The sequence below is a fragment of the Neomonachus schauinslandi genome, chromosome 2 (assembly GCF_002201575.2).
Source record: "Neomonachus schauinslandi chromosome 2, ASM220157v2, whole genome shotgun sequence".
In the NCBI taxonomy this organism is placed as follows: Eukaryota; Metazoa; Chordata; class Mammalia; order Carnivora; family Phocidae; genus Neomonachus; species Neomonachus schauinslandi.
The window spans coordinates 116,438,833-116,463,926 of record NC_058404.1 but is presented as its reverse complement, the minus strand read 5'-3'; the positions used below and the strand labels follow the sequence as shown (position 1 = coordinate 116,463,926).

The 25,094-nt window shown below is 35.0% G+C and overlaps 1 protein-coding gene across 1 annotated transcript in view; it reads right to left on the bottom strand.

Annotated features, from left to right (window-relative positions):
- TBCK (TBC1 domain containing kinase) overlaps positions 1 to 25,094 on the bottom strand; it is a 222,105-nt gene that overhangs the window by 166,747 nt on the left and 30,264 nt on the right. The window contains exons 4-5 of the mRNA XM_044912651.1: positions 9,482 to 9,596; positions 7,455 to 7,528 (exon numbers count right to left, since the gene is read on the bottom strand). Of these exons, the coding sequence (XP_044768586.1) occupies positions 7,455 to 7,528; positions 9,482 to 9,596 (189 nt within the window). The remainder of the gene's footprint in view (positions 1 to 7,454; positions 7,529 to 9,481; positions 9,597 to 25,094) is intronic.

Below are 25,094 nucleotides of genomic sequence, written 5' to 3'. Positions count from 1 at the left end.
TACCCTCTATCCCTATACTCTGAAGAGTTGTAATCAGGAAAGGATGCTGTACTTCGTCAAATGCTTTTTCTGCATCTATTGAGAGGATCATATGGTTCTTGTTCTTTCTTTTATTAATGTAGTGTATCACATTGATTGATTTGCAGATATTGAACCAACCTTGCAGTCCAGGAATAAATCCCACTTGGTCGTGGTGAATAATCCTTTTAATGTACTGTTGGATCTTATTGGCTAGTATTTTGATGAGAATTTTTGCATCCATGTTCATCAGGGATATTGGTCTGTAGTTCCCCTTTTTGATGGGGTGTTTGTCTGATTTTGGGATCAAGGTAATGTTGGCCTCATAAAATGACTTTGGAAGTTTTCCTTCCATTTCTATTCTTTGAAACAGCTTCAGAAGAATAGGTATTAATTCTTCTTTAAATGTTTGGTAGAATTCCCCTGGGAAGCCATCTAGCCCTGGGCTCTTGTTTGTTGGGAGATTTTTGATTACTGCTTCAATTTCTTACTGGTTATGGGTCTGTTCAGGTTTTCTATTTCTTCCTGGTTCAGTTTTGGTAGTTGATACATCTCTAGGAATGCATCCATTTCTTCCAGATTTTCTAATTTGCTGGCATATAGTTGCTCATAATATGTTCTTATATTTGTTTGTATTTCTTTGGTGTTGGCTGTGATCTCTCCTCTTTCATTCATGATTTTATTTATTTGGGTCCTTTCTCTTTTCTTTTTGATAAGTCTGGTCAGGGGTTTATCAATCTTGTTTATTCTTTCAAAGAACCAGCTCCTTGTTTTGTTGATCTGTTCTACTCTTCTTTTGGTTTCTATTTCATTGATTTCTGCCCTGCTCTTTATTATTTTTCTTCTCCTGCTGGGTTTAGGCTTTATTTGCTGTTCTTTCTCCAGCTCCTTTAGGTGTAGGGTTAGGTTATGTATTTGAGAACTTCTTTGTTTCTTGAGAAAGGCTTGTATTGCTATATACTTTCCTCTTAGGACTGCCTTTGCTGCATCCCAAAGATTTTGAACAGTTGTGTTTTCATTTTCATTGGTTTCCATGAATTTTTTTAATTCTTCTTTAATTTCCTGGTTGACCCATTCATTCTTTAGTAGGATGTTCTTTAGCCTCCATGTATTTGAGTTCTTTCCAACTTTCCTCTTGTGATTGAGTTTAGTTTTGAAGCATTGTGGTTTGAAAATATGCAGGAAATGATCCCAATCTTTTGGTATCGGTTGAGACCTGATTTGTGACCCAGGATGTGATCTATTCTGGAGAATGTTCCATGGGCACTAGAGAAGAATGTGTATTCTGTTGCTTTGGGATGGAATGTTCTGAATATATCTGTGAAGTCCATTTGTTCCAGTGTGTCATTTAACGTCTTTATTTCCTTGTTGATCTTTTGCTTAGATGATCTGTCCATTTCAGTGAGGGGGGTGTTAAAGTCCCCTACTATTATTGTATTGTTGTCAATGTGTTTCTTTGCTTTTGTTATTAATTGCCTTATATAATTGGCTGCTCCCATGTTAGGGGCATAGGTATTTACAATTGTTAGATCTTCTTGTTGGATAGACCCTTTAAGTAGGATATAGTGTCCTTCCTCATCTCTTATTATAGTCTTTGGTTTAAAATCTAATTTGTCTGAGGTAAGGATTGCCACCCCAGCTTTCTTTTGGTGTCCATTAACATGGTAAATGGTTTTCCACCCCCTCACTTTCACTCTGGAGGTGTCTTTGGGTCTAAAATGAGTCTCTTGCAGACAGCATATCGATGGGTTTTGCTTTTTTATCCAACCTGATACTCTGTGTCTTTTGATTGGGGCATTTAGCCCATTTCCATTCTGGGCAGCTACTGAAAGATGAATTTAGTGCCATGGTATTGCCTCTAAGGTGACTGTTACTGTATATTGTCTGTGTTCCTTTCTGGTCTATGTTACTTTAGGCTCTCTCTTTGCTTAGAGGACCCCTTTCAATATTTCTTGTAGGGCTGGTTTTCTGTTTGCAAATTCTTTTAGTTTTTGTTTGTCCTGGAAGCTTTTTATCTCTCCTTCTATTTTCAGTGACAGCCTAGCTGGATATAGTATTCTTGGCTGCATATTTTTCTCCTTTAGTGCTCTGAATATATCCTGCCAGTCCTTTCTGGCCTGCCAGGTCTCTGTGGATAAGTCTGTTGCCAGCCTAATGTTTCTACCATTGTAGGTTACAGACCTCTTGTCCTGAGCTGCCTTCAGGATTTTCTCTTTGTTTCTGAGACTTATAAGTTTTACTATTAGATGGTGGGGTATTGACCTGTTTTTATTGAATTTGAGGGGCGGTTCTCTTGTGCTTCCTGGATTTTGATGCCTGTTTCCTTCCCCAAATTAGGCAAGTTCTCTGCTATAATTTGCTCCAATATACCTGCTGTCCCTCTCTCTCTTTCTTCTTCTTCTGGGATCCCAATTATTCTAATGTTGTTTCGCTTTATGGTATCACTTATCTTTTGAATTCTCCCCTCATGATCTAGTAGTTGTTTATCTCTCTTTTTCTCAGCTTCTTTATTCATCATCATTTGGTTTTCTATATCACTAATTCTCTCTTCTGCCTCATTTATCCTAGCAGTTAGAGCCTCCATTTTCTATTGCACCTCATTAGTAGCCTTTTTGATTTCGACTTGGTTAGATTTTAGTTCTTTTATTTCTCCAGAAAGGGATTCTCTATTATCTTCTGTGCTTTTTTCAAGCCCAGCTAGTATCTTTATAATCGTCATTCTGAACTCTACTTCTGACATCTTACTAATGTCTGTATTGATTAGGTCCCTGGCAGTCGGTACTGCCTCTTGTTCTTTTTGTTGAGGTGAGTTTTTCCATCTTGTCATTTTGTCCAGAGGAGAATAGATGAATGAGAGAACAAAATGCTAAAAAAATGCTAAAAAGGTAACAACAACCCCAGAAAAATATACACCAAACAAATCAGAAGAGACCCAAATCTTGGGGGAAAAGTAAAGGGGAAAAAGAAAAAAGAATATGATCAGGCTGGTGAAAATAACAGAGCCACATAATAGATTTTGGGTCTTTTTTGGTCTGTTAGAAGAAATTGTCTCCCAAAATTTTAAAGAAAGATAAACGTATATATATACAAAAATAAGGGTAAATATGATGAAGGGATGGAATATGACTGTAGAGATGAAAACTAAAAAGGATTTTAAAAAAGGAATTGATTAGAAGTTGGTTTAAAAAAAGAATGAAAAAATATTTAAAAAAAAAAGAGGGAATGTGATCTGGCGGGAGACTAGGAAAACATCATACAATAGATTTAAGGTATATTTTGGTCTGTTAGAAGAAACTGTATCCCAAAATTTTAAAGAAAGAAAAACATATATACACAAAAAGTAAGGTTAAATACAATGAAGAGATAGAGTATGAATGTAAAAATGAAAAATTAAAAAAGATTTTAAAAAAGGAATTGAAAAGATATTGGTTGAAAAAGAAAAGAAGAAAAATTCAACTAATAGAAAAAGAGAAAAATAAATTTTAAAAAATTAACACTGAAAGACTAAAGCATCATGGGAAAAAAGCCATGAATTCTATGTGCTGTATTTCCCTAATGCCGGGTTTTGCTGTTCTCATTGATCGGTAAATTTGGTCTTTGCTGCCTGTTCTTGCTGATCTTCTGGGGGAAGGGCCTATTGCAGTGATTCAAAAATGTCTTTGCCGGAGGCAGAATTGCCCCGCCCTTGCCGGGGGCCAGGCTAAATAATCTGCTCAGGTTTGCTCTCGGTAGCTTTTTTCCCGGAAAGCTTTCCAATCAGCTTTGGAGGATGAGAGTGAAATGACGGCCTCCCAATCTCTGGTCCCGGAGATGCTCAGAACTCGGGGCCCCCACTCCTCAGTGCACCGAGAGAAAAGCAATCACTCCCGTCTCTCTGGTCTCCAGCCGCACTCCGTGTTCACCTGGCCTGTGACCGAGCAAGTAAACTCTGGCACACGACCCCATTTGGAGTCTCCAAACCCAGCAGATCCCTGTGGCGCACTCCCGCGCCCCTCCTCCCGGGGGGGGAAGCGGAGTCTCCCCAGATCTGCCACTTATTGGGTCCCTGCTGGAAGAGCAGTGGCCCAACTGTGCCATGGATCATGGTTTATGGCAACCCCGAGCTGAGAGCCCACTCCTCAGCTCCGTCTTTGCAGCCGGCTTTCCCGCTCTGATACCTGGAAGCTCTGCCACACTCTGGCAACCCTGGTCTTTCTGTGACCCCGAGGGTCCTGAGACCACAGTGTCCCAGCGAGGGTTCCACCCCCCCGCTTAGCCACTGGAGCGACATCCCTCAGTGGAGCAGACTTGTAAAAGTTCCGATTTTGTGCTCTGCTGCTCCATCACTTGCTTGTAGCGGCTGACGGAGGCTCTCTCCCCCTGTGGTCTATTTTCCTGAACATCGCGCCGGATTCACTTCTCCACACGTCCTACCTTCCAGAAATTGGTTGCTTTTCTGTTCACAGAGTTGCTGTTATTCTTTTCTTCCAACTCTTGTTGAGTTTGTAGGTGTTCAGAATGGTTTGATAACTATCTAGCTGTATTGCTGGGACCAGACTAAATTTAGGTCTCCTACTCTTCTGCCATCTGGCTCCTCCTCCACTAATATCTACTTTTAATTTGCTCATATATGTCTCTCATATACAAATTTGTATTATGTCATTTTACCCTAAAGTGATCACATTGCTCTTCTAAATGACATCTCTGGATACAACTGAAGCCTAGTGGAAAAAGGATGGACTGGATATTATAATACCTGTATTCTAGTTTCAATCTAGCACAACATATTCCATATGTGATCAGGGTTTCTTAATCTGAAAATAGGAATAATGTTTACCTCACAAAACTGTTATAAATATTGGTAAGTACTGTTCTTATAAAAATGGAAAAATACGACATAAATGCAATGTTGTATTTTTATTCATCATCACCATGATACATCTAAAAGGCAAATTGTTTATTTTTAATCCTGATTTCCAGCACATCTTATCCAAAAATAATGGTGTGGGTAGTGAAAGGCCAAGCTATACTATAGGTAAATCATTATATCTAAGATTTCTGACTGGTGATCTCTAGAAGCATAGAGGTGACCCTTGCTCCAAAAATTCTAATTTCCCTTCTAATCAAGAATTGATTAAACTAATTAATAAAAATAATAAATGCTAGGATTGTTTTTAAATGTAGATTATCTCTTTTCAACAAGTGTCTCTTCTTTAGCATGGCATTTTATCACTCAAAGAAAATTACCAGAACTTTGCTGTATGACTGGTGAGGCTTTCATCATCTGTTTGATCTTTTAACAAGGTACTAAGCTACTGGCCAACTGAAATGAATGTTCAATTTCTAACTCTTTATAATATTTTGAAACAGATGTTAACATTTTACTTTGTTGTTCCTTAATATTTGTCTTTTGAATCAACTGCAAGCTTCTTCTGGTGTAAATATTTTCTTTCATGCCTTAGCTGTTTGATCACTTTATTTTTCCTGACTAATGTTTCACATTTTGCTCTTTGATACTCCCTGGTCAGACCCTTTGGGTCCAAGACTTCAAAGTAAACCAGACCAAATGGCACACAAGACCAATTCTATCCAAGCATTTTAAATTCAAATGTAGTTCTTCAAAATACTTGATAAGCTTTATGAAAAATCACTTCCTTTCTTCCACTCATCACTAGTAAATCTAAAGCATCTTTAAGTAAAAGGCAAAAAAATTAATGTGATTTTTGTCTGCATTATGTTTTTGGAGTTCTTTCTCATACAGCTTGATTTAGACAACATGAAGAAGAATTAGCAATCACATTTACTTCCTGTCAGACCACTGCTCCCTAAAAGTTACTTCAAAAGGCAATTACCACATATGAAAGAAGACACTAGAGCTTTACTGTGAACTTATTTTTATTATACTCAAAAGGGTTTATTTTTTTTTTTAACAAATAAAATGTAGGCTATTTTTACAAAGTATTGTTTTCATGCTTGGAAAACAACTGTTTGTTTCCTATGACCACAAGTTTTGGTATGTGAAACTAAGATTATTAATTTATGTACTTTAATAAGTAGACCATCAAAAGAGAAAATTTTCCCATTAAGCAAGGAGCTTCTTGAGGACAGGACTCTATCTTACCCATTTTTGCACATCCAGCAGCCAGAAGAGAAGGTGCTCAATAAATATTGTCTTAATAATTAAAGGAAGGAATGACTAAGCAATTTATTTTAAGATTATTAGTGATGGCCTAATAAAAATTTTTAAGTAAGAAACCTATAATCTATCTTATAAAGATAAAAGGGTAATTTATAAATGAGTCCCTTTTTAAAAACATCTAATTAAGCAATGTTCCCCTGCAGAAACACATTCCATGACTTCAAACCACAATTCTTGGTAATGGAGTGACAGAACTGATTTCAGAGAACCCAAAGAGCAAGATACAAATGGATACTGTTAAATAAAATCACAAAGCAATTGAACAATACGATTAAGGTCTCTAGATTAGATAACAGTATTACATTAATTTTAATTTCCTTGTTTTGATATTTGTTTTGTGGTTATGTAAGAAAATTCCTTACTTTAGGAAATACAAACAAATATTTAGGGTAAAAGGGCATCATATGCATTAATTACTCTTAAATGACTAAAAAAATATTAATATACACATACACCTATATGTGTAAGAAAAAAGAAATAAAGCAAATGTAGTGAAATGTTGACATTTGGGGAATCGAGTGAAGGCTATACAGGGATTCTTGTACTAGTTTGAAACTTTTATGTACTGAAAATAATGCCAAAATTAAACACTCAAAAAATAAAAGAATTATATTATTAAAATGTCTAAATAAACAAATAACACAAAAATCTGTATCAAAAGCATCTGGCTAAGAACAGAATAAAATAAACTTTCCTGTCTTGGAGGCCAACATAAACTGGAATTCCATAGCAGAAATGATCAAATAAATGTCTCCAAACTTAAACATAGACTTTCAAGTGTAGACTCTACCCCATTACCTCTGATTCTTCCAATGACTTAACTTAGGTCTTAATATACAACTATATCTTATGGAACAAGGAATTTAATTTAGAAAGAGTAGAAAATACTATGAGAATGCTTTTCCTCAGTCTTTTAAGGAACACACATTATCACTGGAAGAATCTGGCCAGCCTTCTTGCCTAGAATTTACCTAATACAGGATGAAATGAAATTAATTAGTAAGCATTATAAGGTGAAGAAGGTCAATAATCTGTTAACCTCTCTGCCAATTCAATGAAATATCAATATTAGATATCTTTTGGACACTGGGAAAAACTCACTGTCTACTCTTTTAAAAGTATATGGAAAATTAAAATATGTTAATAAAGCTAGTTTTGTGTCAGAAAGTAATATCACTAATAATTAATGAAATATACATTTTATCAAATATTACAAAGTTTAAGACACAACTCAGAAAAAAAGAAAACATATTCTTACCCAATTGGGAAATCAACATCATCACCATGAGCTGTCATGTGATAAAGTCCAAATTTAGCCAATTTAACATGTCCCTACAATAATAATAATAAAAATCACTATTAAATGTTTTAATATTAGTAGCAAGAAAAAGTATCATTATATATTTCATAAGTAAGGAAATCATCAGATAGTCAGATACATTAAGAAAAAAAATTAATTTACCATAATTTTAGTTTACCATAATTTTATTAAAAACTATTTGCCAATGTTTGAAACCTGCTTTATACTCATTACAAATATATGTATATGTATACATGTACGTATGTATATACACACACATACATATATATTACTTACATATAGATCTCAAAACAACAAATAACACTTAAAAATTTTTGTTTATATTTTCCAGGTATTTTGACAAAACAAAAACAGCTGAAATGTTCTCGTTTGTCTTTAATCCCTACTTAGGGGGCGCCTGAGTGGCTCAGTTGTTAAGTGTCTGCCTTCGGCTCAGGTCATGATCCCAGGGTCCCTAGGGTCCTGGGATCAACCCCTGCATGGGGCTCCCTGCTCTGCAGGAAGCCTGCTTCTCCCTCTCCCACCCCCCCTACGTGTGTTCCCTCTCTTTCTGTCTCTCTCTGTCAAATAGATAAAGTCTAAAAAAAAAAAAAAAAAAAATCCCTGCTTAGAACATTTTTTGGTAATTTTAATAAAAGAATTTTTTTTTAAGGACTTGCAAGTCCATTCATAATGTTATAATTTAACCCTGGACACGGGAGTTCTTACCTTGAAAAGATCAGGTCACAAATCAAGATATAAGTGAATCTGCTAGATTTCTAACAATTTTTATATTGTTTGAGAAAGCCATAATTATCACAAAAGTGAGGTTCTTAATAAAAAGCAAATATAAATTTTATAAGTCTCTTAAGTTTTCCTCCTTTTAGATATTTAAGACCTTAAAAAAGTTAAGGTGATTTTAAGATTTGTTTTCTTGTTCTCAAGAACTTTATTTCCCAGCACTATAAAACGTTTATATATTAAAAAAATTCAGGGCGCCTGGGTGGCTCAGTTGGTTAAGCGACTGCCTTCGGCTCAGGTCATGATCCTGGAGTCCCGGGATCGAGTCTCACATCAGGCTCCCTGCTCAGCAGGGAGTCTGCTTCTCCCTCTGACCCTCCCCCCATCTCATGTGCTCTCTCTCTCTCAAATAAATAAATAAAATCTTAAAAAAAAAAAAACTCAGATTGGTTAGATACTCCACTGCTATAAAAATGAAATTAGTGAGTACCACTTTAGCTTTTATGATTTTTAATATCATAGGGTAATAGTAGTAAAAGTCTGGGAGAGAATCAGAGGAAAAGAATAATCCTACTAATACAAAAAATAATTCCCCAGAAAAAATTCTCTCAAAACTATTTTTTATATGCTTATGAAAAAAATGGAAGTATGATTATTCCTGAAAACATACCATCTTGCTACCATAATTTTCTTATAGGAGTTGACCTGCTTCTTATTAATCCCCCACAAGATTTCCAAGTAGAGAAGTGGCATTCCAATAAGAAAAGAAGCTAGGTATGAACAACTGGTAAATAAAGAAGATAAATGGAGAAAAAAATAAAAAAGAAAAAATAGGGAAGAAGAAAAATAAAGAGGAGAAAATACAGTGCAGCTGTGTTATGACAAAATACCCCATGTAAATAGAGAAGCTTTCTTAAAATGAAAGCAAATTCAGAAGAGAATGGACTGCGAAGCTACCATACCTATTTTCCAGAAAGCAAATGAAAGGAAAAACCCAACATGAAGTTAGAAAATGAATCTTGGGAAAAAAAGAATAATGCATGTGAAAAACACATGGATTTATATAATTTAAAGATAGCTATTTTTTTTCTAACCACCAAAAAGATATCACTTTCATAGAGCCACTTCATTATGAATATTATTAAAATATATTTGTACTCTATAGTCCCTCTGAGTGGGTTTGATTTCAGTAGCTTCCAACCATAAACAACAAACAAATATTTAATGTATTATTTGGCAATTACCTTTCGGTCCAAAAGAATATTATGAGGAGACAGCGCTCGGTGTACTATACCATGTTTGTTCATATACTGCAAACCTTGAAGTACCTCAAATGCAATGCACAAAACCTTGGAATAGCTACGAAGAAGACAAAAAGTCACAGATCAATAGATCAATTACAAAGCAGATACAGAATCTGTTTTAAAGAATGAAATGAGGTTATAAAAATTCAGAGTTATATTTTTATTATCCCTCTTCTATTCAGAGAAAATACAATCTATACAATTTATAAAATATCCACTATATACATATTTTGGATTTTCTGATTACAACAGAATTGATCTGGCAAAGATCCTACAGTTTCCTAAGGCTACTCTAATAGCAGTATTTGTTTTTCCAGGGAGGGAATTGAATTTTGGTGGTGTGCAATTAACCTTCTGCAGGTTTGGCTTTGCCAAATTACCAGAAAAGTTTCAGATACATGGCAGAACTAAGTCAAGGAAAACCACTGTTCCTGCTCAAGACAAAATGCCTAAGTCCCTGAAAAATGGCTAAAATATGTTCTATGGTAGATATACATGAGGTTACTTTCCATATCAATCCACAAAACAACCTCCAGCAATTTACGATTTATCAAACATTTCTCTTTAATTCTTTCTAAGCCATCTTCCACCCTGATGCCCAGTTTCTCTCTCTCTCTCTCCATCTCTTTCCATTTTTTTTTTTTTAATCAAGCACCATTCATGTGGGAAGTCAGGAATGAGATACAGAAAAGTAGGAAAGACTAATTCAAACCCAATCTCGCAAACTATCAATATTAACATTTTGGTATAGATTTCTTTTCTACCCATTTTTTTTTTTTTGCCATTTTGAATTAGACTTTTAAAAAATTAATATCTACAGGCAATCACTACAAGTAATTTTTAAAAAAGATATAATTAAGCCAACAGTAGAGATAAAATGAATTATAAAAAAAATAAGCTAGCATAATAAAAGGAAAAAAAGCACAGAGAACAAATGGAACAATTAGAAAATAATAGATTTTAATTAGGATTTATCAATCATTATATTAAATGTAAATGTAAACATCTAAACTCACCAATTCAAAGCTAAGAATTGTCAGATTGGATAGGAATTAAGAATCAATTATATTCAGGCTATAAGCAACCCACATTAAATAAAAGATGTAAATTAAAAGGATGGAATAACAGGTTACTGATTATCATGGGCTTGCTTGGAGGGATGGGTTGACTACAAAGAGTATGTGGAAATTTTACTTGATGGAACTGTTATCTTGATTTTGATGATGATTACACTACTGAGTTTGTCAAACTGATCTGTACACTGAAAAGGTTATATTTTAAAATATGTAAAGTATATCTCAAAAAATGTGATGTTAAAAAAAGTAAGCTGAATAAAATTTTCCAAAAAAAAAAAACCAACATACTTGCAACACAACTCCCTCCTCTAAATTAAAACCATAAGAAAGAACAAGACATGAAAAGTGAAAATCCCTCTCATCTCATTCTAGTCTGACTTTCCAGAGGTATCCACCCTTAGCAGTTTCTGTTTTCAATTCTTCTGGTGGTTAGACTTGTAGTTAATATAATTAAGTCTTCTTCGCTATGCAAGATGATATAGTTAACATACTTTTACAACTTTCCCATTTTCCTTTCCCAACTCCTGATTTTTATTAGTTATATTATTTTTACATTATCCAATTTCATAAGTGTAATAAAAGAAATCTACATTTCTTTCTTGAAGGCTAAGTTAATAAACAAGCAAATACATAATATGACACTGTGATTAAGTGCTAAGGAGAAAAAGTAGGGAAGAGAGAATTTGGGGTATCAGGATGCTAATACATATAGATTGTGATCAAGGAAGGCCTCACTAAGGTGACATTTGTGCAGAAATCTAAAAGAAGTGAAAAAGACATGCAGCTCTCTGGGAAATAGGTGATTCAGGCAGAGGGCACAGTAAGCAAGTCCTGAACTGGGAGACGGCACAGCAGTTCAAAAAGTGCAATGAAGCCACTGTGCACGCAGTAGAATGAGCCAAGAGTAAGGTATTAAGAGATGAAGTCAGAGACATAACAAGGAGCCAGATCATGTAGGCCATTTAGGCCATTGTAAAGACTTTGGCTTTCATTCTGAGACAGACGGGAAGTGATTGTCACATTGCCATACTATGATTAGTAAATATTCACTGTAGAACTAAGAAAAATATATATACCTAAGCCACTTAATCCCCAGTTCTCAAGCAAAAACATCCCAGTCATCAGGATTTAATAGATACTATAATTTTATAACTATTCATGAAGGTTATCATGAGCTACCATCATTTTTTATATCTCCTATTACTCCTTTTGTACTTATATTTTTATTTAGCTAGAATACATCCATGAGAAAATTTTTCATAAGTGTGACATGAGTAAGACATTTTAAAGCATGACAGATCTTAAAATGTTTTATTCTTATCTTTAAACTTGGAAAAAGATTTCTCCATTGTCTTTAAGTGTTCTTTATTAATGGTAAGAAGTCCAGTATCAATGTAATTTTGTTGTTGATAGCTTGTTATTCCTTTCTGGAAGCTTAGGATTCTTTTTTACTTTATCCTTAGACTTGTAAAATTTTAGTCCAGTGTGTCCAGAGTGTGGGCATTTGTGCGTTTATGTTAGTAAGCAATAGGTGTGCCCTTTTAATCTGAAGACTCACATCTTCTATTAGCAGAAGAATTAACAAGGAAAAGTTGATTTGTTAGGTCTTTGACTGTTTTCTCCCTCTACTGTATCTTTTATTTAGAACTCTTAGTGGGCAGGCAAAAATAAGATCCTTTCTCCAGATCAAGTTTCTGTTTTATTTCCTATGAGCATGGCCTTTAGTCCTCTCTCCTCTATTTGATTTCCAGACTCTTTGTTCTATTCTGTAGTTGTTCCTTTTCAATAGATCCTATTCTCTGGTATGGATACAGTATTCTTTTGAGTCTCTCTGGGATAGTTACTAGAATTCTGCTAATTCAGGGGAGGGGAAAAAGAGGTTATCTTCATTTCCTCTGGGGTAAGTTTTTTTGGTTTTTTTTGTTTTCCTCCCTTGGCTCTCTTTCTCTCAGATTATTTTTTTTCCTCAAATGTCAGATAATCCCTGGTTGTCAGCCATATTTCAAAATAAATTGATATTCTCCATGAAGTATGTAAAAAAGAAACAATAAAAGTTACTATTTATAAGGAATGCTTATTTAAACTATTTCTCTTTATCAAATAGTTTCCTCCATATTATAAGCCACAACAGTCACTCTAAAGCAAATAGGGAATGTGTGAAACAAAAACAATTTTAAATTAACGGAGTTTTCATAAACATCCTCAAAAAATAAACCAACTACGGAAAGAAAAAGACGCCAAGCTTTAAAACAACTATAGTAACATTGATAAATATGTGCATATGAAAGAAGGCAAATGTCTCCCCTTTTAAAAACAAAAGAAAAAACTTTGCCTGAGATTGACTAACAAAATGTTAAGAACCTAGTTTTCTAAACTCATCTGGCTCTATGAGTCACGTTTACAGTAGTAATCTCTCTTGTCCTTGTTCTTCTCTTTCTGACATAAACATACACAATTCATAAAATCTTAAAAGCTGATGCCATATTCAGCTGTGACACTAGAGGGCCTCAGTTGCACACTGCTTCAATATAGAGGGCTTTCTTAAGAAATTAAAACCAAACCTTTAAAGCGATTTTTCCATTTAAACCAGTTCTGAAACAGCTGAACACAGAAGACTGCATGTTCTATTTTGTCTACTTGCTTTTGCTGATTGTAAGATATAACTGGACAAGTTTAAAAAGCACATTCATGCTATTATCGAGTTGATGTATATATATGCTGAAATAATTTTTAAAAATTCAAACATAAGAAACCTGAAGTTCATGACAAACCTTTTCTTAGCTATTACTTGAGACTACACATGAATTACAGCTAATGGACTCAGTATTCTTCAGTATAAATCAGAGTAAATCAGATTTGCTTATCTGCCCTTTTGTATTCTTAGGATTTAATTTTTAAAATTTATTTTAAAATATAACATATAAGGTGGGGCGCCTGGGTGGCTCAGTCGTTAAGCATCTGCCTTCAGCTCAGGTCATGATTCCAGGGTTCTGAGATGGAGCCCCGCTTAGGGCTCTCTGCCCAGCGGGAAGCCTGCTTCTCCCTCTCCATTCCCCTGCTTGTGTTCCCTCTCTCACTGTGTCTCTGTCAAATAAATAAATAAAATCTTTAAAATAAAAAAAATAAAATATAAGGTATAAGGAGAAGAAAAGAGAGCATTATTTTCTGTAACAAGAAGGAATCAGTATTTGTGAAATTCTGTATACTTTTTGCTTTTAAAACTATGTTCTTTAATACAGCCAATAATTTAGACCACAAAATCTTTTAAAAAATTATTTTGAAGTAGCTAATGCAATTATAACACAACAGCAAGGTAAAAAAAAAAAAAATCATATGTCCAGTAATAGCTTGTCGCAGTTAATTGAAAATGGACTCCAGAAGGAGAATTAGGATTAAGAGAGCAGGATTCACCCAATTAAACAAAACAAAACAAAACAAAACAAAACAAAACAAAACGATGTTGGCAGGGGATAATAGGACTTCATCCTACACAATTCCCAAGTTAGAATCTTGTTAAAAAAGAAATCAATCACTAATCTAGAAAATGTAAATGAAACTTCAAGTCAGAAAATATTCTCTTCCTTTTGAAATTTTCAGTTACTACTGTTAACTCCCAAAGACTGCGAGGCTAGCATTTACTTTGTTACCATTGTCCTTGACACTCTGAAAAGTTTAATGAGCATAAGAATTTTTGGTAATCATAAACACATAGATATGGCCAAAAGGTAGCTTTCAAAATAATATCACTAATAATTTTTAATAAAGCAAGATGATCTTTTAAAATACGTTTAAACATATCAATTAAAGGGCTATTAGCTGCTTGGTATTGTGTCACACTGCTGTGTTTTTAGGCTCCATGGGTATCAAGAGAAAGAACTGATCTCTACAATCAAGAAACCTACAGTATAGTTGGAAAGACAGATTTATAAACTGATAATTTTAATACAATTGAATTCAATAGAATTTCAATATAATCCAATAATTAAGTTAGCAGAGGAGAATTAATCATCCGTTTTTTCTGTGTAACAAGAAAACATGAACATCTATTTATTACATTGGTGAAACCAAAACAGATCTACAAAAATAAATCACTGTACCCTGAGACAGGTACTAACTTATTCAACTTGTAATCCCTATACCTATCACAGTGACTGTAAGGTAGGTGTTCAATAAATATGTATCAATAGGTGTTCAATGTATGTACGCAATGACATCCCATGATGGTGCAAGAGGGTGCAAATAATAAGACTAAGCTCTTCACCATTAATGAAATAACAGCTCAAAAAAGGATATTACACTTGTAATGGATTAACAGTGTCAACCTCATTTATAGAAGGTTGCTTTCTTGTAAGCTGACTTAGAGGTTTTTTTGAAAGAAAGAAAATCCTGGATAAATATTTATCCATATTTGCGACAATATGGATAAATCTGGAGGACGTTATGTTAAGTGAAATAAGCTGGACACAGAAGGACAGATACTGCCTGATTCCACTTATATAAGGTTTAAAAAACAGTCAAATTTATAGAAGCAGAGAATAGAACAACGGTTATAAGGGACTGGGTAGAGAAGAAAATGGTTACCAGGGAATGGGGAGAGAGGAATATCAACTGATTTAAAGTGTCAGTTGTGCAATATAAGTTCTGGGGATCTGCTGTACAACATAGTGTCGATAGTTAACAATACTGTATTGCCCACTTAAAATTTTGTTAGGAGGGTAGATCTCATTTGTTAAGAGTGTAGATAAGTGTTCTTATCACACAAAAATAAAAAGGACACAAAGAAACTGTTAGAAGTGATAGATATGCCTATTACCTTGATTGCAGTGATGGTTTCACAGGTATATTCATATGTCCAAACTCAAATGTATACATTGAATATTTGCAGTTTCCTTGTATATCAATTATACCTCAATACAGGTGTTAAAAAAGAAATAAGGACAAAGTCCTATCAGCCTCAAACCATCAGTTCTTTTGGTATTTGCAATGTTTCCAAAAAGAGATGTTATTCAGATTGCAAGAAATAGAGGCCAAGAAAGAGTGAGAGGTCAGGGTTGCTGAGATAGATTTGGAAGTCATTCACAATAGGTGGTAACTAAAACCACACATGCTATTTCCTCTGATCCATAATCCATGATATTTCTAAGGGCCACTCCACAAGCCAAAATACCCATACTGTCAGCAAACCAAGGGAGGAAACACACTTCTGGATTCTATGAGTTCAAGATGTTCTTTCACCTTATAAAACCTGATCACTCCCACAGAAATTTTCCTTTTGGTCTAAAACTTTGCTTACTTGGTATCAGCCCGAAGTAAAATGTTAAGGGAGAGTAAACACAGATGAAAATTAGCTACTGTGTGATTTAGGAAATGGAGAGGAAAAATGAAATACTAATGACTAATGTTCAGATAATAATACAACTGTTAACCCTGTGTTATCTTCAACCTAAACTCTCCTCCTATAACTTCAAGACCATAGAGCTCAAGTAGTATATAATTTTTAATAGCTCACTGGTCTATAATTCCGAATTTGGAGGGGGGTATTTTCAGTGGTGAGCTAACGTCTTTGAGGCTCTTATAATCTGCCACTTATCACTTATTAAATTTTAACATTTTGTTAAAAATACCACACTATTTAACAGAGCAATTTTTTTTCTAAAGAGAAAAAAAGAAAGTTTTTGGACTTGAAAAAGGAAATAACTTATTTCACTACTGGATACACATGTTTTAGCCTGAAAGGTTACCCATCCATGCTAAATTTAAATTTGCTTCAGATTCAGATGTTTTGAAATGGAAGTTGCATTGATTAACTGCTTACCTAAAGATTATTTTGTAATAGGCCTAGAAAAAAAAATCAGTCCATCTGTCCCTAAATTGTGAGACTGGGCATATTTTATAATTTGGTTCTCACTCAAAAAAAAAAAAAAGAAAAAGTTGAAAGCTATCAACCTGGAATGTGACTAATTCTCAATGGGATACAATAAATTGGGGAATTAATCTTCTGACTCGAATACTAGATAACTTTCCCTTCTCATCACAAACTTAATTTGGTAAGATCAAAATACATATGGAAAGCATAGTCTAGTGGTTTGGGGTTCAGACATAAAGCCAGGAGACTCTGTCACTGATTTGCTTTGCTTGGAGAATGTTCCAATTTCATCCTGCCTCAGTCCGCATATGTATAAACTGGGAAATGTAACACCAAAAAAGGGCTGAATGGAGATCAATGAGCTATTGGTCCGGCACAGAATCCTGGCTCATTGTAAAAGCAGAACAAAACAAACAAAAAGCCCAAGTCCTTCTCAAAAAACCCCAGGGTTTCTATAGTAAATTCTATTAACATTTTGTTTATCTATCTATCCATCTATTGTTTATTTCTCCATCTACATTCCATAAATTAACAAAGATTGTAAACTGGGCTCTCCAACTATTTGCATGACACAATAAAATCAGCGAAACAGTTTTCTAATTTCTCTGTGAGAAAAAAAATTGGTATTTGATAAGGAGGATTAGAGGATCCTGGGGTGAGCTAGTTATTTCTGCAACATCAATTTTTCTTTTCCCAAGCAGCTATACTATTCTGGCACAGACACTCCAAAAACATTTCTTCCACCATAGTTACTGACACTGGCAGTGCAAACACACTGGGTAATAAATCCCACTTCCCATGCCCTGGCAGCATTTGGGACCATACAAAGTTGTAACTTTTCTTTACGAAGGAACCTACGGTGGCTCATGTTTGCTTGGATCTGTACCGTAGCTCATTCTGAAGTTTTGTTTTTTTTTTTTAAACTTTATTTACAAATTCCTATTGTTGAGAATTTTGATTTGAGATCAACATTTTCCTTTTAGGCAATCTGCCACCTTACCCCCAACCCATCATAACAAACAACTGGAGAGGGCCTGCATTTTATGCACATGTTTAGTTCAGTGTCTGCAAGACAACATAGTGCAAACAAAAGTCTGTCAAACTGAAATGTTCAGTTAAATGATGTGTTGGTCTGTCTTCAACAAATTATAAGAGATTTGGTTAATGAAAATTTCCTATTCACAGTTTCTATTCTATTTATCAGAATTGGGGTGATACAGTGATGCTATTTTGATCAAAGAATCCAAAAAATTCAAATTTTATTCTTAACTACTGCTATCAACCTTGCAAAGTTCCTACATTCATAAAGAAGGCAGAATAAAGCAAGATCACATTAATAGTTGGGCCTTTGTCTCCAAACCTAATGTGGAACTCTAGGGAGCTTTGCTTACCTACGTAGTTCCTTTTTTCCAAGACAGATCACCTGAGTCAGTTCTATTTCTCCTAAACTTCAACTAGAGTCACTGATCTTAACGCTGTGACACAAGGAAAATTAGATTCATTCCAGGAAGCTATGGAAAAGAGAGTAGTATGTGTATGCACCCATAGTATCCCATAATGATACCAGAACACTGTTAAAAAAGTGAAGGACAATTCTATTTTACTAACTGATGGAAAAGCATTATATTAATGAATAATATTAGTTGATATAGTCTAAATGGGGCCCCACTCCCTTTGCCCCAAAATGTCCGCATCTTAATCCCCAGAACCTATGAATATTACCTTATTTGGAAAAAAGGTCTTTGCATGTGATCATCATGGATTATCCAGCTGGGCACAAAACCATTGTCAAGTGTTTTTATAAGAAGAGACACACAAAGGAGGAGATATGAAGATGGAGACAGAGATTAGAATGATGTGGTCACAAGCCAAGGAAGCCAAGGAATGCTGATAGCCACCAGAAGTTGGAAAAGACAAGGAAGGATTCTTCCCAGGAGCCTCCAAAGAGAGTGGGCCCAATCAACAGCTTGATTTCTGACTACTGGTCTCCAGAACTGTGAAAGAATCAATTTCCAGTGTTTTAAGCCACTCAATTTGTGATAATTTGTTGCAGCAGCCATAGGAAACTAGTATAGTTGTTTATAAAGATGCACATGACATCAAGATGACTTGTTTTTCTTCATCATGATCTGACTATAACAGAGCAATTCTCCTTCATACTTTTCTTTAAATGATCTTTATTTAGATTAAATTACGAACAATAATACACACTCATTTTAAACGTACCATTAGAAGAGTTTTGACAAATGTATACACGACCACAAGCACTGCCACAGTCAAGAAACAGAGCACTTCCATCACCTTGAAAGGACTCTCTTGCTCCTCTTCCCAGAAAACTTCCATATCCTACCCCTGGCTCGAAGCAACCACTGGTCTGTTTACCATCACTCTAGATAAAATTTGCCTTTTCAAGAGTTTCAAATAAATGGAACACTACAGCATTATTTTGTGTCTACATTTTTTTTTTTTACTCCGCATGATGTTCTTAAGATTCATCCATGTTGTTGCCTGCATTACCAGTTCTTTTTTTTTTTTTTTATTGCTAAGTAGTATTTCACTAACTTGTTATCCATTCATCTGTTGAAGGACTTTTAATAGCTTCAGACTTTTAATAGCTAAGCACAATACAGTATTTTGCCAGGAAAGCAGTGGACACATTTACAATGAAATTTCACAAGGAAATAAACAACAATACAGAGTCCCAGATTTTGAGCAGTGTCATATTCTTAAAACTGTCACTATGGGGGGCGCCTGGGTGGCTCAGTCGGTTAAGCGACTGCCTTCGGCTCAGGTCATGATCCTGGAGTCCCGGGATCGAGTCCCGCATCGGACTCCCTGCTCAGCGGGGAGTCTGCTTCTCCCTCTGACCCTCCCCCTTCTCATGCTCTCTCTCTCTCTCTCTCTCTCTCATTCTCTCTCTCAAATAAATAAATAAAATCTTTAAAAAAAAAAAAAACAAAAAACTGTCACTATGGGAGAACAATTGAAAATTTGTGGCATAAACTAATAAGGAAGCACACTAAAACATGCAAATCAGGATTTTTTTTTTTTTTTAATCTAAGATGTATGTGGCAGATTTGGGAATGTCCAGTCATTATCATGATGATTTTGAAGCACTTATCTGCATTTGGACACGGATGTAAATGCTGTAAAAAAACCAAACAGACATGAATGCTTTTCTTATGTCCTATCACCTAAGATAGGTAACACCAACAACTGACAAAATGTCTACCTAGTGAATAAGCTAACATGAACAGAGGAAGTACAGTTAGCATATGGACAGTTACAGGATGCATTGACCAGAAACAGATTGCTTGCAGAGGAGAGCTACGACTTTCACTAACTTAGATGACCAGAAGAGAGAAAATCACATTTTCTCTTTTCTAGGTAATCTGGGAGAATTTATAAGTAGGATATCAGTCATTCTTCATATAACCACTTCGTTTTCATCTTAAGTCACTGTCTGAAACAGCAACCTGTATTTATGACTTGTCATCTTAAACGAGAGTGCCCCACTTCTACCCTCCAAAACTGTTTCATAAAGAAAAATAGACAAAGCAATGTCATTGCTCTCTGATGGATACTTTTACTACTTAGCTCTCCAAGCTCATCTCCTTCACCTCTCCTCCCATGGATCCCCTGCATCTGCTTTATTCATATGCTTGCATAGCAATGCCTTTTTGCACATGCTACTTTCTCTGACCTTCTATCTGGTCTATGTGGATGACACCTATACATTCTTTAAAATTCAACACAAGCATTACTTCCTTAGTAAAACTTTTCTGGATTCTCCTGGCTGTGAGGTACTATGTCTCCAAGATAACTTGCATATTCTTCTGGTACATACTCACCAAAAAATGCTATATTGTAATTGCTTATTATAAATCTGTCTACTCACTAGCCAGCAATCTCTCTGAAGATTAGGACTTTATATTTTCATCTTCAGATTCACTAGCACCTAGCCCAGTGTCTGAAACATGTGTACTTAATGAAGAAGTCTGGAATGGTCATTGCATAGGTTAATCATAATCTAAATCATAATTGGTCATCATAGAAAGACTATGACTATGCCACAGGGAATGCTTATTGATAATATTCAATAATCATTTAGTATATTATAGTACTTATAATAATAACACTATTACCACTACAGTCACTAATAGGAAACATTTAGATAAATCATACTATATCAGTGCTGTTATAAATAATTCACATCTATTATTTCACTATCCTAGACAAAATACTGTATTGTGCTTAGCTATTAAAAGTCTGAAGCTATTAAAGGTGGTAAGATAGAAGCACAGAGGGGTTACGTAAATTAGCCAACTGAGTAAATGGTGGAGTTGAGATTCAAATTCAACATGTTGGTCTTAGAGTCCATGTGTTTAACCACTACATTATATTGCCTCTCAGTGTTTTACAGTATAGATAGTGAAGTCAAAGAGAGGTTTTGAGCTCCAGCTATATCACTGTGACAGGTGTGTTAAAGTAACTGCTTTAAGCATCAGTTACCATATCTTAAAAATGTAGTGGATATTTATTGCTTCCCTCCCTGGCATCCATGCCCCCTTCTTCCAAAGACAATTTATAATGTTCATTTCAGGCTCCATCTCCCTCCTGTTCTCCTTAGTCCATATGTTCTGTCTTTAGGAGTAGAAATGTGACTCAGGCCTTCATCAATCATTTTCCCCTGACCACAGTAATTGTTTTTAAACTGGTCTGATTGAAAATCTCAGGACTTAAATAGCAACTCATAAAAATGGCTCGCTCCTCTCTGGAAGACTGAATAGATATGAAGTTAGAGTTGTTATGACCATTTTGCCATCATTAGGGGAGGATATGGAGCTCTTACAACTTATCACAGGCATGTCTCATCTTATTGTGCCGTGCTTTATTGCACTTCAGATATTATGGTTTTTTTTTACAAATTGAAGTTTTGTGGCAACATTGTGTTGAGCAAGTCTATTGGCAGTGCCATTTTTTTCAACAGCATTTATTTGCTCACTTCAGGTTTCTGTGTCGTATTTTGGTAATTCTCTCAATATTCCAAACTTTTCCCTTATTATTATATTATATTTGCTATGGTGATCTGTGATCAGTGATCTTTGATGTGACTCTTGTCATTGTTTTGGGTGTCACAAACTGTACCCATATAAGATGACAAACAACTGGTAAGTGTTGTGTGTGTTCTGACTGCTTCACTGACAGGCCATTCCCTGTCTCTCTCCCTCTTCTTGGGCTTTCCTATTCCCTGAGACACAATATTGAAATTAGGACAATTAATAACCCTATAATGCCTTTAAGTGTTCAAGTACATGGAAGAAGCTAGAAGTGATTAAACTTAGTGACGAAGGCATGTTGAAAGCCAAGATAGGCCAAAAGCTAGAGTTCTTGCCGCAAACAGTTAAACAAGTTGTAAATACAGAGGAAAAGTTCTTGAAGGAAATTAAAAGTACTACCCCAGTGAACACATGGATGATAAGAACACAAAACAGCCTATTTGCTTATATGGAGAAAGTTTCAGTGGTCTGGATAGAAGATCAAATCAGACACAACATTCCTTTATGCCAAAGCCAATATAAAGCAAGGCTCCTAACTCTCTTCAATTCTAGGAAGGTTGCGAGATGTAAGGAAGCTGCAAAAGAAATGTTGGAAGTTAGCAGATGTTAGCTCAAGAGATTTAAGGAAAGAAGCCATCTCCATAACATAAAAGTGCAAGGTGAGGCTGCAAGTGCTGATGTAGAAACTGCAGCAAGTTGCCCAGAACATCTAGCAAGATAATTAATAAAGATGACTATACTAAATAATTTTCAGTGTAGATGAAATAGCCTTATATTGTAAGAAGATGCCTTCTATGACTTTCGTAGCTAGAGAGGAAAAGTCAATGTTTGGCTTCAAAGCTCCAAACGATAGGCTTCCTCTCTTGTTGATGCCAGCGCCAGCCCTCATGAATGACTTTGAGGGGTTCAAGACTTCAGTGGAAGAAGTAAATGCAGATGTGGTGGAAATAGCAAGAGAACTAGAAACAGAAGTGGAGCCTGAAGATGTGAATTGCTGCAATCACATGACAAAACTTAAATGGATGAGGAGTTGTTTCTTATGGATGAGCAAAGAAAGAATCTACTCCTGGTGAAGATGCTGTAAAGATTGGTGAAATGATAACAAAGGATTTAGAACAGTACATAAACTTAGGTGTGAAAGCACTGGCATGGCTGGAGAGGACTGATCTCACTTTTGAAAGAAGTTCTACTGTGGGTAAAGTGCTACTAAACAGGATTGCATGCTACAGAGAAATCATTCGTGAAACAAAGAGTCAATCAATGTGGCAAACATCACTGTTCTCTTTCTTATTTAAAGAAATTGCCACACCACCCCAACCTTCAGCAACCACCACCCTAATCAGTCAGCAGCCATCAACACTGAGGCAAGACCCTCCCCACCAGCAAAAAGATTATGACTCTCTGCAAGTTCGATGATAGTTAGCATTTTTTAGAAATAGTGTTTTTAAAATAAGATTTGCACATTTTTTTAGACATAATGCTATTGCACACTTTATTGTGAAGTATAGTGTAAACATAACTTATATGCATTGAGAAACCAAAACATTATTTGACTCGCTGTATTGAGGTGGTCTGGAACCAAACCCACAATACCTCTGAGGTACGCCTGTAGTTGCATGACCAGGAGAAAATTACTTAACTTCTTAGATGCCTTATAGGGGCATATGTTTCCTCACACAGAAAATGGAATAGTAGTAAATTCCATCACAGAGCTCCTATAAGAAAGAAATAAGATAATCTTCGTAGAGTGCTTAGGACAATGTCTAACACACAGTTATTGCACAAAATTGTCAGTTATGGGGCTGTTATCATTATATTTGTTTAGTCCTTCCCCTTTGAGGTCCTGAATATTTATGATAAAAATAATTTCTAAACTAAACTTTGCATTTGAATAAATATTTGTAATAAATGGCTGAGAAGGTTAAAAGGGATAAGAATGCATAACCCCTATGTATATTCTTTTGTAGTATATGCAGTTTTCATTTCCCTGCTCTAAACATCTTTAAGAAAACCCACTTTGCCATAGGTATATAGTTGACCTTTGAACACAGGTTTGAACTGTGCAGGCCCACTTATATAAGGATTTTTTCAATAAATACAGTACTATTAGTGTATTTTCCTTATGATTTAATAACATTTTCTCCTCTCTAGCTTACTTTATTGTACGAACACAGTACATAATTCATATGACATATAAAATATGTGTTAATCAACTGTTTATGTTACTGGTAAGGCTTCTAGTCAACAGTAGGCTATTAGTAGTTAAGTTTTGGGGGAGTCAAAAGTTATACACGGATTTTCAGCTACACAAGGGGTCAGTGCCCCTAACCCCTGAGCTGTTCAGGGTCAACGATACTGACAGATTTTGGTTATAATGAAACCAGTTTTGCTTGTTTCTTTGTATGCCAAGGTGAAAGGACTGGGTTCTCTGGTTTCTAGTTTGATAAAGATGCTAGGAAACAAAGCAATCCCCATAGAGCCAGCAAGATAGGCTGTTAATTATAGGACTCCCTGAACTCGGCAATTTAAAGCAGCTCATTGTCACAAAAGATTTTGTGTTTTTTGAATAGCACCTATCAGAAAAGCAGATTCCAGAGTACTATTGTTCCAAGAAAGGCCACAGGGAGAAGAGGCCTATTAGAAGCACAATTCACTATTTATGCTACATTTGGTCATGACTTCTAAAATTCAAAGACATTTGATATTCTGTAAACCTTAGATAACTTACTATAAAATTTACATGAAAATGTAAAGATCCAAGGATCACTAAAGCCATCTTGAAACAAAAAACCAAAGTTGGAAAACTTATATTTCCTGACTTCAATATTTACTATAAAGCTAAAGACAGTACGGTACTGGCATAAGATAGAAAATAGATAAATAAAACAAAATAGAAGACCAGAAACAGACCTACATTTACATGGTCATTTAATTTTTAATAAAAGCATCAAAGCAATTCAATGGAAAAATGAAAGTCTTTTAAACAAATAGAATTAGAACAATTGGATATCCATATGACAAAAACGGAGTTAAACACCACATACAAATATTAAATAGAGAGAGATCAGAGATTCAATATAAATTTTAAAACTATAATGCTTCTAAAAGAAAACATATGAGAATATCTTCATGGCTGGGGAGGAGGAAAAGGTTTCTGAAAAAAGATATATGGTAATATCCATAAAGAAAAATTTGATATATTAGCCTTCATCATAAATAACTTCTGCTCATCAAGATATACATTAAAAAAATAACTAGGCAAGGCAGACTGGCAGAAATATTTGCAAAAAAATATCTAAAAAAGTATATGTATGGAGAATAGAGAGAATATACAATCAATGCCTATAAATTAATAATAAAAAGATAAATAATTTGCTTAAAATGGGACCAAAAGACTGAACAGATATGTATGTCATGATATGAATGCCCAATGAATACATGAAAAGCACCCAACATCTTTAGTCATCGTGGAAATGCAAATTAAATATACAGTGAGATACCACTTTATATTCATTACAATGGCTAAAAGTCAAAGAATCAAAACAACACCT